The 16,945-nt window shown below is 30.9% G+C and overlaps 2 protein-coding genes and 1 long non-coding RNA gene across 6 annotated transcripts; 2 read left to right on the plus strand and 1 right to left on the minus strand.

Annotated features, from left to right (window-relative positions):
- Positions 1–974: 974 nt before the first annotated feature.
- On the plus strand, positions 975–3,524 carry LOC104766095 (zinc finger protein CONSTANS-LIKE 12-like). The gene is made up of 6 exons (XM_010489911.2): positions 975–1,172; positions 1,455–2,096; positions 2,180–2,398; positions 2,481–2,782; positions 2,894–3,045; positions 3,168–3,524. Exons 2-5 carry the CDS (start codon positions 1,563–1,565, stop codon positions 3,012–3,014), a joined length of 1,176 nt encoding a protein of 391 aa, XP_010488213.1. The 5' UTR covers positions 975–1,172; positions 1,455–1,562; the 3' UTR covers positions 3,015–3,045; positions 3,168–3,524.
- Positions 3,525–3,910: 386 nt separating this feature from the next.
- Positions 3,911–4,505, minus strand: LOC104766094 (B-box domain protein 31). The gene has a single exon (XM_010489910.3). It carries the CDS (start codon positions 4,405–4,407, stop codon positions 4,033–4,035), a length of 375 nt encoding a protein of 124 aa, XP_010488212.1. The 5' UTR covers positions 4,408–4,505; the 3' UTR covers positions 3,911–4,032.
- Positions 4,506–8,426: 3,921 nt separating this feature from the next.
- On the plus strand, positions 8,427–9,305 carry LOC104766096 (uncharacterized). Of its 4 annotated transcripts, XR_015591783.1 has the most exons (4): positions 8,507–8,561; positions 8,649–8,804; positions 8,883–8,937; positions 9,043–9,305. It is a non-coding gene; the product is annotated as an uncharacterized LOC104766096 (long non-coding RNA). The 4 variants fall into 4 exon arrangements; XR_015591784.1 differs by lacking the exon at positions 8,883–8,937 and having other exon boundaries at positions 8,427–8,517; positions 9,006–9,305; XR_015591785.1 differs by lacking the exon at positions 8,507–8,561 and having other exon boundaries at positions 8,665–8,804; positions 9,061–9,305.
- The last annotated feature ends 7,640 nt before the right edge of the window (positions 9,306–16,945 follow it).

The raw sequence follows: 16,945 nt of genomic DNA on the forward strand, positions 1-16,945 counted from the left end.
AAAATTTCAGGACGGCCTGATCAAAAGTTAGAAATTCTATAAAATAACAAATTTCTCTATTCAAGAGTCAACTATAGAGCCCTTCAAGTTCAAACTAGTTAAGAAAATATAGTAATAGTTACTATACATGGCTCATTATATCAATAATTAAAACATGTGTTAAACTGTTTACATCGATAATAATAGAAATGTTGATGTGGCCTAATTCATTAACTCACATGTCACAACTACATCTATACATATCAAATGTTAGGGATACCAAAAGACATCTTACAAGTTACAACAACTGATAGTACCTTTCAAACTACTCTCTCCGGTTTAGTTTAGTTGTCCTTTTCGAGACTTTTGAGTAGATTAAGAAAAATTGTAATTTGACAAATTTGACCTGGTATATATAATATAACTAGGCTATGTGACTCCTCAAATCTTTTAATTGTACTAGTTTAAATAAGGTTTTTTTTGAAAATTTATTGTAAAAGTTACCTTGAAAAGTGGGAATGACAATTAATTTAAAACAAAAAAATAAATCTTAAACGATATGTAAATAAAACCAGAGGGAGTAGTTAAGAAAATGTACCCTAACTATATAATAACGATGTTTTTAATAAATAAAAACGTGCCTTAATATTAAGTATTTAAGACATGTAATAAAGCATTAGTTACGCGTTTAAAACGATATCAAGAAATTTCTTGGAAATCACACGAGTAAGAAACTAATTATAGTAATTAGTAATAGTATCGACCCGAAAGAACGAGTTTTAAGGTTTGCCACAGAGAGAACAAAACCTATCGAGCAAAGAAAAAATTAGATAAGCCTTGACGAATGACGACGATCGAATTATAATTAATATGCATGCCTTCATATAAAATTCACATGACGGCTCGTTACTACACCACGTGGAATTTTCCACCGCGTGAGCACACGTTTTCACTAAGTATAAATACAGATCAACCCTACCTCTCTTTCTTCTCTCACACACACCTTCTTCTACGTGATTCGCACACCACTGTAAAAACTCTCTTTCGTTCTTTGCATTCTCATTCGATTCGTAAAAAAAAAATTGTTCATAGATTGTAATCTGTTTCTTTTTGTAATCTTCCCTTATCATCGAGTTTTTCTACATTTTACCAAGGTTGTGAATCGGACTAATCGATCTCGGTTTACCAATCAAGTGAGTGCTTCTTCATCCACAGAAGCTTTCAAAAGCGTAACAATTATTACAATTCACATCTAACTACAAAAACACACACACAACTTTACATGTGTTTATCTTTGAAACGTTACAAATTATTATACGACCTTTATTGTTAAATTTAAAACACAAAACCCCATCATGCATCCATATTGCTACGACCTGAAATCCCAAATTGATCATTTTTGTTTTCCAAGATTTAATTCTGAGTTAGCTCTGAAGACTGAAATGTTTCATGAATAATCTTTGTCGTACGTGCAGGATCTTACGTGTGTTTGCTGATCGGTAAATACCAAAAAAAATTAAACGTCTGATTCTCTATACATTTTCCTTAATTTTACAAAATTATTTTGTTCATCAATCATCATCATGTCTCTAAGTATGGAGCCAAAGTGTGACCACTGTGCAACCGCACAAGCAGTGATTTACTGCAAATCCGATTTGGCTAAACTATGCCTTAACTGCGACGTCCACGTACACTCTGCGAATCCTCTGTCTCACAGGCACACACGCTCTTTGATCTGCCATAAATGCTACTCACAGCCAGCCGTGATTCGCTGTCTGGACGATAAGGTTTCGTACTGCCAAGGATGTCACTGGCATGCAAGCAACTGCTCCGTGTTAGGACATAAACTTCAGACCTTGAACCCTTTCTCTGGTTGTCCTTCTCCGACAGATTTTGTCAGAATGTGGTCTTCAATTCTTGAACCTTCTGTGTCTGGTTTGGTTAGTCCTTTCGTTGGTTCTTTTCCCTTGAATGGCCCCAACAATGACGTGTTCGGAATGGCGAAAATCAACGAATTAGATGGTTTGATCGCTTCCTCTTATTCCATGGTGCCACACAACATCAGTTACACTCAGAATCTCAGTGATCAATCATCTTTCTTTTGCATGGAATCTAAGGTACTAAATAGAGGCAGTGAACTCGTTTTATAAGTTCTTGATGGACAATGCAGTTCTCTCATTTTGTGTGTGTGTATTTTCAGGGATGTCCTGATTTGATTCTTAAACTTGAAGAAGATCTATGCGAAGAGCTAAATCTGGATAATGCGCCGTTAAACTTTGACGTTGGAGATGATATCATCGGATGCTCATCAGAAGAACACATTGAACCAGACCATACGGTACCAAATTGCCTATTGATCGACAAGGATAACACATCCCTTACCGCCTCAAACTTTACTACTATAGACAAGGCTTTAGAGGTCTCTTTAGCATTTTGTTGTTGGAGTCTCGAATACCTCAAGAAAAATTTCTTATGAAAATTGAGTTATATTCTGTTTTCAGACAACGTCACCAGGACAACAAGATTACACGAGCTATCAGTCAGGTCCGTTTCAAATGAACATCAACACTACTGGACTTCCTCTTCCTCCATCACCTGTCTTGTTCGGACAAAGCCATCCGACCATGTCACTTACCATCTCCAACGTCACAGGTGAAACCAGCGCAGCGGATTACCAGGATTGTGGGATGAATCCGGGGTTTATAATGAGTGAAGCGCCATGGGAATCAAATCTTGAACTTCGTTGTCCACAAGCAAGGAACCAGGCTAAGTTGAGATACAAGGAGAAGAGATTAAAGCGCACGTAAGTTTTATACATTTATTAAAAAATGGTTACAAAAACAGAGTTCATACCAAACTTAATTAGATAGGATGTTTTTTAAATTATGTTTTATATATTTGTTTTGAATTGTAGTTTTGGGAAACAGATTCGATATGCATCTCGCAAAGCGAGAGCTGACACGAGAAAAAGAGTGAAAGGAAGATTTGTGAAAGCTGGCGACAATTATGACTATGACCCATCATCTCCCGTCTAATAACCAATGACTACTATACAAAAATAGAAATGTATAGTTGCTTCTTCTTTCCACAAACAGAGACAAATCATGCTTCATGATGATGATGATAAGGTTGGTAAACACAGTTCCTTGTCGGTAAAGTAATGAAATATTTTGTCTTATTGTGTACAGTTTTATTGAATCGAAGAAATCAACATGTTGAGGCATGGGAACGTTGGAGAAGAAACAGAACGAAGATGGTGGAAGCCAAAATGGTTAAAATATAGTAAACAACAAATCTCCTCTGTTTTTGAATCTTTTACCCGTTTATGGGATTTTATTTTCCTTTAATAATAGGAAAAATCCTAATTCATACTATTTTACAAATAAGTTCCCAGATGATTTTTTTTTCATGAATAAAGTAGCAGTGATTACAATCTGCTTCATTCTTTTGTCTGTATAAAGGCTGTATACATAGCACGCGCTTAACGTGCTTCAAGGCTATTAAGGAAACTCGTTCTTAATTAATCGCATCATCTTTGTCTCATCTTTCCTAAAATTACTTGATTAGTGAGTCAATTAGCCTGAAGGCTGAAGAAGCCATAAAACCAATTTCTATCATTGTCTTAAGAAGAACAGAAGATGTTTCACTTGTGAAATGTTTAGTTACAATAGTTCTTGTATATATATGTATATCATTAATTCTAACAAAATGCCAAACAAGAGATTCCATTTCCACTCTGATAAATTAAAATTCTTGCTTCATCATTGAGTTTAATGATTTTTTTTTATTTTGTAGCAATTTTTTTATGGAACACTTTTGTTATTTGTGGTTTACAAAAGAAAGATTCGAAGAATAAAGTAACAAACGATCCTTCTTTCTTTCCTCCTTTCTATTCCAGATTTTTTTTTTTGCTATTTTAAGCCAATACCCATTTTTCATAAAATTCTAAGCTTCATAAACTAAATTTCCCGGATTTTTTCTTAATAGAAAAAAAATTGCATAAAAACCCTAGGAATATTTATATCTTACACCAAAAAAAAAAAAAACTAAATATCAGAGAAACACAAACGGAACCTCATCATGATCATTGCTACTAACTTGTTCACTTCTATCCTCCACGGTCGTCGTCGCCGACGGTGAAACAACGTGGATGTCGTGATCCCCGACGAGACACCGGCGCGTGAGTTTCTGACAAGAAGAGCATAGCACGCGCCTCACGTGTCTCCAAGCTAGAAAATTCGCTCCGTGAACCCACCGGTCACATTTCTTACAAAGAAACGCCGAGTCAGCCTCACAGAACACGTACGCGTCTCCGCTACAAAGCTCACACCTAACCGGAACACTCGGTGTCGTGCAGAGACTCCGGCAACCTCCTCCTCCTCCGTCGCTTCTTCTTCTGCTCGCTTCTTCATTCAAACCTCTACACATTTTTTTTTCTCAAAATTTGCTCTTTCTCTCTCTTTCTTGTTTGTTCTTGTAGTTGTGGTGGTGATTGTGGAAGGAAAGATTTGTAAGTAGGAGAAACGTTGCACATTTTATATAGGGAATTAAATGGTTTGTGTTGTGGTGTTGTTGTTGTTTGTTGTACACGTGGATGAATATTGCCCTTTTATTTTGACGTAAATGCCCTTAATAGGGGTAACATAGTTATGATGAAAACGTTTCTCCTCCAAGCAATTTTATCGTCCTCATATTTTTTTGGATGCCTCATGCATATTCAAGTTTCGAAACAAAACTCATGTACTACCACTCGCATCACCCACCACTTCAATATGAATCATTGATATGATGTTAGTTTGTACTATTATATTGTAATGTCTGTAAAATGATTACGATGTACGAGAAAAACCAAATTATTGAGGATTTATAAATTTAAATAGAAGCACCGAAAGGTACAAAAAAAAGTTGACTAACCATCAATCTATTATGATTTCCAAAGCCAAAACATAGCTAATCGTGTAGTTATCTCATTTTTTTTCCAAGGTAAACAGTATACAATTTGAGAGTAAACACGCTAAAATCGAGAAGATATTTATTTGAAACAGTAAACAACTTTGTTACTGTTTTTAGGGTCAAAATATGTAACAATTCAATGTATTAAAAGACTTTGGGGTTGCTTAGTTTACTTTCATATTCATTCCTATTTCAATGCATTCATCACTGCTTTGTCCTGTAGTTCATTACTCATATCTAGTTATTGCACTGTTTAGTCTAGTTTTAGCACTGTTTGCATTATATTTAAGGTTCTAGAATTAGTCTGACCAAAAATTTGTTTTTTTTGTGTGTGCACCATCTGTTCTTATGTTTAAGAATTGTGAGAAAATTTTATCAAAAAAGATGTAGGAAGAAAAATTAAAGATAGTACAAGTGAGATTAGTGGAGGATAAGGGGGTAAAGCATAAGAAAACGGCTAGAATTTAGGGGTGGTATCAATATCTGTGTTATTAGTTGTCTTTGGGGCCATTGTGTGGTGGTTAATCAGTCAACGTTTATTTAATTATATAAGCTTACTATCACAACAAGCAAAAAGGACTTCACTTAGCTTGTATGGTTCACATTTAAAGATTTTTTTTGTTTTGTTTTTTTTTTTAATTAGTGAAAGCTACCCCACGAATTCCAAATAATGCAGTTAATTTTCAATGTTTTTATTATTATTAATTTATTAGAAGTGCTATACATTGCGTGTGATTGATACACTAGTAAGGATTAAAGTATGTATATATATAAGTTAGTACTCAAAAAGCATTTTAACATCACAATGTTCGGTTTTGTAGTTAACATCACATTATTCGTAAACCATGCTTTTGTATACTATGTTATGGCTTGTATTCAAATTTAGATGTGTGCGTGTGTAAATTATACACCACAAAAATGTTACCTTTTTTCTTGGGGTTAAAATTGTATAAACTACAATATACATCCTGAAAAAGCTTTGAATGTGAACCATACAAATGAAGTCCCCTTTGTTCCATCTCAAATATAGTGTAAGTTTATTAACCCATTGTGAAAACAACTTAATTAACACATACGACAATTCTTAAAAGAAAAGATAAAATAATTATTTGAAGACCACTCGTTTGAATCCTTCATTAGGCAAAGTAGTGAGAGTTAAAGACTCCATGTTCGAAATATATATCATTACATCGCTCTAATCAAAATAATAGGATAGCTATTACAAATGTTTAGTGTTAACATAAATAGATTGCTACAATATATTTTTTCGTTTAAATATGAAACAGGCAACATATGATATCCGTCGCCATCGTGTACACATGTAATGACGACGGAGTTATACATTTCGTTAACTTAAATTCTATAAACTACTAAAATTTTACGTGAAGATAGAGATAAGTGTAAAGTATATAATAATCACAAATTAAATATCGTGAACGATATTTAATGTTATTTAGATTCTTCCACACCACATGTTTGATATTAAAGACTAATGCGAACAAATGAAAACGTTGATTATTAATTAGAGACGCACCATATAGTTTCGGTAGGTATTTCCCATGCTTGTTCAACTCGAGTTGTTCCTTTTTATGCTTTAATCTTGCTTTGATACGGCGAAATTTTGGAAATAATTAATCAAATTGACGGTGTTTTTTTTTTTTGACAAATGATATTTTATGAGTGGGGCAAAAATAAAATAAATTTTAGGTAAAGCAAAAATACAAAAACATATGTTCCCACCTTGAAATCTTGAGTTTGTTAGATGGTCTGAAGGAAGAATGCTTAGAAGTCTCTGAAACATAAGTGAAAGACCAAAACGATCTATTATTTAGCAAAGAAACAATGAGAATACATTATACAAAATATAGAATATATAAAGCCTTTGAAAGGAAAAATGACATACTGATTTTTTTTTTGACATACTGTATAGAAGAGAAATAGAAGCCTTTCTATTCTTCTAATCTTTTAAAACGGGTTTTAATATAATCGTTTAATATCATTTTTTCCCATCAACCGCTCACAACCACATTCATAGTTCCAAAAGGAATACTAATGCAGAATGACATAATTGAATAAAATAATCCAATAGTCCATAACTTTACCTTAAACAAATAATTCACATATATGCGATGTAAGAATAAGATGTTGGGATCGGCATTTGACGCACATGGCTCAAAGTATGACCAGATTCACATTAACAATAAGATGGTAAAATAGTGAATGGCAAGAATATAGAGTTTTTGAAAATTAGACAAACGCCACGATATTCTTGTCATTCACTATTTTACCATCTTATTCGATCTTCTTGTCAAACGCCACGATATTCATCTACTAAATATTATAAGATAACTTGGGTGGTATGTAATATCAAAAATTATGAACACTTATTAGACGGACTGATATAATAATGACGGACGTAGAATATTATATTTTGTGTGTTTGATACGTTATAGAGAAAAAGAGATGTTGTTGTCCACAAGTTGATTCAGCGTTGATGCGTAAGTCCACTTGTGTGGATCATATTGATTCAAAATCCGAAGCTTTTTTGATTTTCTAATTTTGTCCTCAGATTTTTCTGTCTGCTAATGTCTATTGTTGCCTGTTGGTACGAGACCTTAGCCGTCCAATCTTCCCAAAGTATGTGACTATTATTTTTTTGGGAGTTTTTAATATTCAGATATTTTTCTATTTATTTATTATATAGTTGGTACGTAGGACATATTATCATACTTACGCATGTATACGCGTCACTACAAACCTTGGCTAGTTTTATAAAATATATTTTCGAGAGTTTTTGAGTCTTTTGACCCGTTGTTGAAGAAAATGTAGGAGAAGTTACTTTGGACGGTGGTACGATCGATGATCTCTTATGTTTAATTAAAGCATTTTATTGGGAGTCTAGACGATTTGCGTTAGTAAAACTATAAGCTTCAAAATGATGAATTACGAACGTGTGGCTACGGATGGACCAAATGGTTAACCACTGTGTTTAGTCTGTTTCAAATATTTAAATGATCATAATCCAACTAAAGTACTTCTACTGATTAGATATATATAGCTTATAGGAAAAAAAAAGAAAAATGCAACAAGTGAATGACGTTAATGCCTCCGCTATCACCCACCCTCCTAGCTAGACTGTTGTTAGAAGACTAGTTTTATTTTTTCTTTGGTTAGGCTTTTACCCAAATTGACTTTCGAATTTAAATTTGTATTATTGTATAGTTCTGTTTAGGAGTATTCCTTGTTAACAACGTGGCAGCCTAACCACCTAGACGGTCACTTAGTCGTTGATCGGGTTGAGCAAATCAGTTGGATCGGGTTGACGGTCAGTTAGTTGTTGACCGATCACGCTTGAAAATCAGTTTTTTTTAACCGATTTTAAATTAAAAAAAAAACTTGTCAATAAATTTAAAAAATTAAAAAAACTTTAGATATGCCTAGGCTACAATATTTGAATGGGCCTCATCCTCGTTAAAGCCTTTTAAAACATTATGAGCACCCACTTCTCCATCAATCGATGTTTCCAATGGGATCAGTCACCTGAGAAACGGCTATGTTGGAGATGCATTGATTCATAACCCAAAGGTGACTTCTCTTTTTTTCTTTTTTTTTTTTTTTTTTGTCGACAGGTGACTTCTCTTATTGTTTTGAAATAGTTAATTGTGAATAGCCACAGGTTTTGAGATATTCTTAACCAGTTATAATGGTATTTTCAGGCTTTGATCATAAGATCTGAGTTTTGGTTGTTACACTCTTCGTCTTTTTATTCAGTGCACTGCAAACCAATACGGTTCAACATCTTGTGGAAGTCTGTAACCAGAACTCTCTTGACATACTGACAATATTTATCGATGGGTTTGCGGTTTAACCAGGTGGCTTCTCTTCTCTTGCTATTAAGCTTTCCTAGTTAAACTATTATATGTCTAAAAATTCTAAATTTCTAATTGTAGATGAAACAAGACTTGGTACTTGTTTATATGTGTCTCTGTGCCACATAATTTGTCTGTGAGTTTCCAACAAGCCTTTTCTTCTTTTTCTTTTAATCTTCTTGTCTCGGATTTTTCCTTTCACAGTAACTTCTGATGATATACTTGTTATTGTGATATGGAGAACCAAAGATCGACCGAGATCGACCGAGATCGACCGAGATCGACGGTGGAAATGATAAACCCAAGAATATGTAAATTATGAAGATTGAAAAGAATCCAGAAGATATAGTTTAGGAATATTTGCAATTATCTAAATATATACTAGATTTTAATCCGCGGTATACCGCATGCATATAATTTTTATTATTATTTATATTTTATATTGTATTTGTTTGTTAAATATTGAATGTTTTGCAAATAAAAAAATAACTAAATTTCCCGACCGTTTGTACGGCTAAATGTTTATATTATTTTTTAACCTGCAATATATTTCATGACCATTTGTTTGTTATATTTATTTTTTTTTGTTTAGTTTTTGAGATTCTATTTTGATTTTTAATTATTATAAAAAAAATAAGGGATCTAAATACATAGTAAGTCATTTATATGCTATGATTAAGTTACATTTTTCCTAATAATTTAATTATTTTACTTAATATTAGTTAAATCAACTTAATTTTTATATGTCAAATATTCTAATATTAATAGTGTTGACAAATAATAAAATGAGGATCTGTCTCATCTATCGGGATCTGATGATAACCCGACGCCAGATCTATCTTGGAGAACCAAGTAGCACCTCTCAACTGATCCAACAACTCATCGATCCTCGGCAGAGGGTACTTGTTCTTCACAATGACCCGGTTGAGACTCCTGTAATCAATACACAAGCGAAAACTCCCATCCTTCTTCCTAACGAATAACACCGGCGCTCTCCACGGTGATACACTAGGACGGATGAATCTCTTGCTTAACAAATCCTCTAGCTGCTTCTTCAGCTTTGCCATCTCTGCTGGAGCCATCCTGTAAGGAGCCTTGGATAACGGTGTCGTCCATGGTTCCAGTTCAATCGTAAAAGGATCAGACCGAGAAGGTGGTAATCCCTGCAATGATTGGAACACGTCCTCAAACTCCTCTACAACCTGAATACCGCTAACCGTAGATTTCCCCACTGACTCTGGCATAGATATAGTAACCAAATAAGCCTCACGGCCTTTCTCGATCATCTTCCCAGCCTGAATGGCCGAGATCACGAGACTCCCCGAAGTCGGTCTAATCCCCTGATAAACCAATTTCTCTCCTGAGCACTCAAACTCCACTCTACCCCGATGACAGTCCAGATGAACCATATGCCAATGCAACCAGTCCATCCCCAAGATAACGTCATACAGCTCCACTGGGCTGATAAGCAAATCCGCAGGCCACGACTCCCCTGCGATATGAATATCAATTCCTCTGGCTCATCCAATAACCCTCAGGAACTTGCCTCCCGCAACTCTGACAACTCTTGTATGTTCCCCAAAATATTTAATTATTTTACTTAATATTAGTTAAATCAACTTAATTTTTATATGTCAAATATTCTAATATTAATAGTGTTGACAAATAATAAAATGAGGATTTAACATGTGTTAGCACAAATTTAATGATATTTTATCAATTCCAATATGTTCTCTTGATAACCCATCTACTATATAAAAATATTATATAGTATTTTTATTTTTGTTATTTTACATATTCGTAATATTTTAAAATTTTATTAAGTCTATATATATTAATTATAATATTTAAATAAATATGAATCGAAGTTTTTCTTACGTTAAGAATCAAAGCTCACAGGTTTTGGAAAACAAAATAAGAATCAAATTGTTGTTTTCTTTGTTTGAAAAGGATTACGAGATAGAATATCTTCAATACAAAATAGAAAGTGTGATTAAATATATCATAGTTTCTGTTTCTGTTTTCATATTGATTTTGCTACATTTTTTAAGTTGGAATATTATGTAAAATATTTATGAAACAAAAACTGAAGTAATGCTATTTTTTGAAATTTTTTAGGGATTCACTTTGTAAATAAATACAAATAAAAGGGTAGAACTCAAAATGTACTTCAAAAATGTATATATAGATTTACATTTACATTATCTTAAGAGGGGTTATTGGTTCTATGATTTTAATGGATTTGGAAATCCAAACAAAAATCATGTGTTATTCAATCATTGATTTTAAAATACTTCTCAAAATTATGTGTTATTGGTTCTATGATTTACAAATACTTGTTCAAATCCAATGTTATTCATTTAATGATTTGTTTTTGGATTTCAAAATCTACATTATGTTTTAAATGAATTTGAATGGATTTGAAAGTGTAAAATAGAAGGATTCAAATCCAAGGATAAAACATGTTATTTCAAAATCCATGTGTTTAATTTTTAGAATTTACAATTTCATATAGATTTAAAAATCACATATCCAATAACAGCCCCTAATAATTTAGGAAATCTCTTGTGTATATAAGAGAATATAAGTTGTAACATTATGCTCATGAGAGTCTAATATAATTGTTCCTCTAACACATTATGTGTCCTTACTTTCATCAAATCTATCACTTGTCATCTTTTTATACTAAAAAAAGATATATATATATATATATATATATATATATATATATATATTCCTGGGAAATATTGTATATGTAGCCCAACAATCAATAGATTATATATTAGATTAAGATCCGTGTTAGAGCACGGGTTGAAATTCATTTTATTTATATTGTAATTTTTATATAAAATAGAATTTATGTGATTGTTTTTAAAAAATTTTTTGGATAAAACATTATGCAATAAAATCATATTGCTAAATATGATGGTTCGAAAAAAACAACTATTTTGTAAGTGTTATATTGTTAATGATTCTAGATTAGTATCCGTGCTATAACACTGGTTAAATTTTATTTTATAAATTTTTTTGTATATTTTATATTTTAAAATAAAATTTTAATATGTTGTATTAGTTTATGTATGTCAAGTTATTTCAACAATGTACTACATCATGACTTGAATGTCATTATAAGACATAATTTTGTAAATTTAGTTTTTAAAAAACGAGTTATTATATTATGATTAATTTAGTATATTGTTATACTTTTTGTTTTAATATACTTGGTTTCTTAGAAATTTTTTCATATTATATTGACATATTATTGACATTGCTATAATAAATCAATTTAGAGTGTTTGAAACAACATGACCCGTTTTTTTTAAATAATAAATAATAAATAATAATAATTATAATAAACTACAACTAGTGGTCCCATATCCACTGGCCACCTAACCACAAGCACAACCAACAATGGAAATAATAGATACCAATATCCAAACAATAATCCAATAACTAATAACCAATAATCAAATATAACAATACTCCAATATCAAACAACATGAAACAAGGAACCAGCAACCTAACAAGTTCTAAAGACCCAACTCTAGCAACCTAGCAATGTCAGACAACATCCAACCGAGTCCCTAGAACATCCTCCTCTTCATTGCCTTGATTCCACGATCACACTTTGCCTTTACCTGCATCACAAACACAAAATTCAATGCATGAGTATTTTATAAACACTCAGTAAGGCAATCCTCCCATCAACTGGGCTATACACACAAGCAATAGAGATACTCTAACCATCAAACAACAATCAACAAACAAACCAGGCTCTGCATCGACCGACACGAGGCTTGCATCGACCAACACCAACAGGGACAAGCATCGACCGACACAAGGTATGCATCGATCGACACAAGGTTCACTTGCATCGATCGACGCATGCTCGACAATACGCGGAAACCCTAGTTGCAACGACCGACGCCTCCACATGGCATCGACCGATGCTCCTAGGTCAAGCCGCGCCGTCGACGCACATAGTGCATCGACCGACGCACATGCTGAGCATCGTTTTTTCCCGAAGCTTCTCGCCGGATCTATGTTCCTGCAACCACAAGAATCGATCCCAAGCCACAAGAAAGCCTCCTAACGCCTCATACAACATTCTAACAAGCCTAACAACACATAAACAACAGATCAGAGAATTTCCAGCTTAGATAAGCCATGGTCATGCACTTACCTTTGCCAAGAAGTTTCTGAACCTTAAAAAATCAAGAACACGCTCCTAAGAAGCTCCTACAACGATCTCAGTTACAAATCTCTATAGGAAACGCCTCCAAACACCAGAATCACCAAGAACGCTCAAGAACACTCAAGAACACTTTTTCTCCCTTCTTTTCTCTCAAAAACGGCTGAACTCGTCGAATGAGACAAAAACACGACTTCAGGGTTTTCCCTAACCCAAAACACAACATTTAACTTAAACTCGTCCGCAGAAAACAACCTTGCATCGACCGATGCACATAGTGCATCGACCGATGCAATCCCTAAACTGGGATTTCGGTTCGCGGATGTTAGAGTGTTTATAGTTTCTAACTTTTATATCAAGTTTCAATATTTTAAAATAAATTATTTAAAGTTTATTATATTATATAAAATCATAAAATTCAACAAAAAAAATATGAAATTGAATTTAAATATTCAAATTTTGACCCGTTACTCAGTAAAATTTTTAATTCAATCGATATTATTTTTAAAGAATAATGTTACTAAAGCTTGAATATTTTATAGACTGAACAATTTATATTTGTTTTTAAAAATTCAACTTATGGTATATCCAGAAATAAAACTATTTTTTTAATTATAATAAATAATATAATGATTTATTTGTTTCACAAAATAGACTCATATATAAAAATGAGAAATGAAGTATACTGATAATTAACAAATTAATATGTTAAGTTAGATATCAAAAGATTTTAATATAGATGAATAATTTAATAAAAGAAATTAATATGGTAAGTTAGATGATATCAAATGATTTTTTAGAATATTCTCTTTAAGATTTTCGGAAATAAATTAAAGTTGCACCTAATATTTAACTTTTAACCAATCTATCAATTAATTTATAATCTATTTATAACAAATTTATTAATATTATATAGTATACATAACAATGTTGTGTACTTCCGTTTTATTATAAAGAGAATAATTAATATAGATATTGAAAGAGTAAATATTCGCCGGTGAATATTTTTTTTTCAAGTAAATTTTTTAAAAAAAAAAATAAAAGAAAATAAGGATTTGTTAGAATATTCTAACTCTAACAAAAACGACATTCAAGATGATGATATTACGTTATTTTTAAATAAATAGAATTCATCTTGGATTCCATTTCTAAAAAGACATACACAAATTTAGAAAATGTTCTTATATTATAATAGCTATACCGTCGAGATGATCCACTGATGTTTTATTTCATTCCCAATTTCCCATAACTTACCAAAATGCTTTTGTTGGTATCTTCATGGATACGAATATGTTGGTTCATAATTATCTTTATAGCTTGTTAGTCCATAATTATTTTGGTTGGATCGAACATGATAAATAATCTTATGCAAAAAAAAAACTGTTTTGAGGCTAGGTTTAAAAGGAACCTTAAGGTCGATAAAGGCATAAAAAGCCATAAAGAGAAGTAGCAGCAAGACAACTCCAAACTGTGACAAGTAGTATAGAAGAGAATAATATATCCAAACCATAAAAGTCCATGAAACCAAGTAGACAAGTACGACTTCGCCGCATCAGACACTAATAATTGGAGAGAAAGATATTTAGGCATATGAAAATTTCCCAAAGATCATACCTGTTCAGAACGAAACTTATTTTCACACAAATTAATTTAATGCACGTAATAGTGAAACTGTCTTACCTTATGATAGGACTTAGGATATAACTCGTAACTTTGTTTTAGAAGAAATAAAACTAAAAAAGGATAACTAGTAACTGTAATAGTGTGGTACTTTTGTTATATTATTAGGATTTAAACTGTGGTAACGAGACAATTATTTAATTTTATTTATAATGATGTTTGATTTTAGCGGTATTTAATTTAATAATAAAATTATATATTTTTAATTTTTAATATTTTTTATATTTAAGCAGTAATATAATTATTTTTAAAGTATTATAATTTTATCAGGATAAAACAATAAAATTATGAATTATAACTGTTTGTATATTGTATAATTAATCAGAATAATTAACTGTTTTATTTATTTAAAATAATACTATTATTGGTTTGTTTGATATATAATTATTTAATTTAACTGATTGTTTATTTTTCAGTGTATACAGTTTAATGATTGATTTTTCTATTTTTATTTTTATTTTGGAACACATATATAGAAAAGAAATTTGCTATTAATAAGGAATTTAAGTAGAATTAATTAGTTTCTATAAAAAAATTGATTTTTCAATCTACCATATTTTACTTATTGTTTTTAGTGCAATTTGTAGGGACTAAAATTTTAAATAAGCAAAATTAAAAGGGTAGAACCCAAAATGTACTTCAAAAATATATATACAGATTGGATTTTCATTTTAGGAAATTTACTAATGTTAATATAATTATTGAGATTGTAAAATTTTGTTATAGAAAATATGTGGTATATCATTTAAATTTGAGAGATTCTAGCATCTATAAAAATAGTTTTGGAGATTTAATGAGTTAAAACTTTAATGGGTAGAGTTGTTTTTGGAAAAATCGGAATGTATAGATGTTGTTAAGATTTTATGGCAATAAATGTAACAAATGTTGATCAATTTAATAAAGTTTAGTATTTGAGTTTCTCTGCAATGTTATTTATGGAATTTATTTAGGGGTTAATGTTGTAAAATAAAAAAATAATAATTAAAACTTAAAGGGCATAAACAAAATGTACTTCAAAAATGTTAATATAGAAGTAACTAGGTACTAATCCACCGTAAACCGCAGACTGAACTTTTTTTTGATGGAAATTTGTAATAAGTTATTTTGTTATTATGTTATTTATAATAGTTTGTGATTAAAAATTCAGTTTGCTTATATAATAATTTTTATATTATAAAAATATTTATTGAAAACCTGTCAATAAAACATTTGCATTTAATTAATAAAATTGTTTAAACTTTTATCAATTAAATACAATTCTTGCTATAGTTATGAATTAAGTATAAAGATATAACTAACATGTAAAAGGAGCAACTAAATATATCTGGATTTGCTATAGTTCTTGAAAATATTTGATGACTTACTTAGGAGAAACAAACTTAGAGTAGTTTTTACAAATGTCGCACCAAAACTTAGGTTTTGATGGTGTTTTGTTAACTTATTTTTATTTTCGTAACTTCTTTTTATTTTTGTAACCTACTTTTATTCTCGCAATTTATTTTTATTTTCATAAAGAACGGTGGTTTAAAGATAAATATAACTTTTTAAAATAGATATGATATTATATCTATATCTTTTATTTTTTATTTATTAATTTTTAAAATCTAATATGTGAAACGGAACTGATATAGATTTTTGATAAAATTTGTAGTTATTGCTGGAAAAAATTTGATAGAATTTTCTGGTTCTAGATTTTATTTGATTATTTTTTTTAATATCTAAGCTGTTAGTTTTTCTTATTTTTTTTATCAAATATGAATTACATTTGATTCGATTATATTTTATTTGATTAGATGATTTTGTTTTATTTGATCTGTCAACGATCTTTAATTTTTAATTAATTATCTTTATTAATTAATCTTCATTAAATATTTGTAATTTTATTTTATAATTTTTAAGGTTAATTTCATATTTGTAGTTCCCAATTAATATAGTATGATGTGATTAAAGAAATACAAAATATGGAAATTTTGATGAATAATGTGAGAACAGATCCTTAATAATAAACCAACAAGGAAAATGATAACCAAATACTAGATTGTGAGGAACGAGATATACTAGAAGTCTAGAAGTAACATATCTCCTAAAATCTTATATTACTTGAGAAAGTGATATTGAAAATGCTAAGATCTACTTTCGAACAATCTGATGATCAGTTATTAGCCATATTAAAAATGCAAATATCTAATTTCCATCAAGAGTCCAAGATTTTATTTATTTGCCTCAAATCATATCAAGATAGTGTCAAGATACTACTGTCTCGGAATGGTTA

This window comes from Camelina sativa, chromosome 19, assembly GCF_030686135.1.
Source record: "Camelina sativa cultivar CO46 ecotype springtype chromosome 19, ASM3068613v1".
NCBI lineage: Eukaryota > Viridiplantae > Streptophyta > Magnoliopsida > Brassicales > Brassicaceae > Camelina > Camelina sativa.

What these genes read in the sequence shown, in the direction of transcription:
- LOC104766095 (XM_010489911.2), top strand. Translation starts at nt 1,563, where the DNA reads ATGTCTCTAAGTATGGAGCCAAAGTGTGACCACTGTGCAACCGCACAA. An exon ending in TCTTTTGCATGGAATCTAAG is followed by an intron (nt 2,097 to 2,179) that starts GTACTAAATAGA and finishes GTGTATTTTCAG; the next exon opens with GGATGTCCTGATTTGATTCT. An exon ending in GAGAAGAGATTAAAGCGCAC is followed by an intron (nt 2,783 to 2,893) that starts GTAAGTTTTATA and finishes TTTGAATTGTAG; the next exon opens with TTTTGGGAAACAGATTCGAT.
- LOC104766094 (XM_010489910.3), bottom strand. Translation starts at nt 4,407, where the DNA reads ATGTGTAGAGGTTTGAATGAAGAAGCGAGCAGAAGAAGAAGCGACGGA.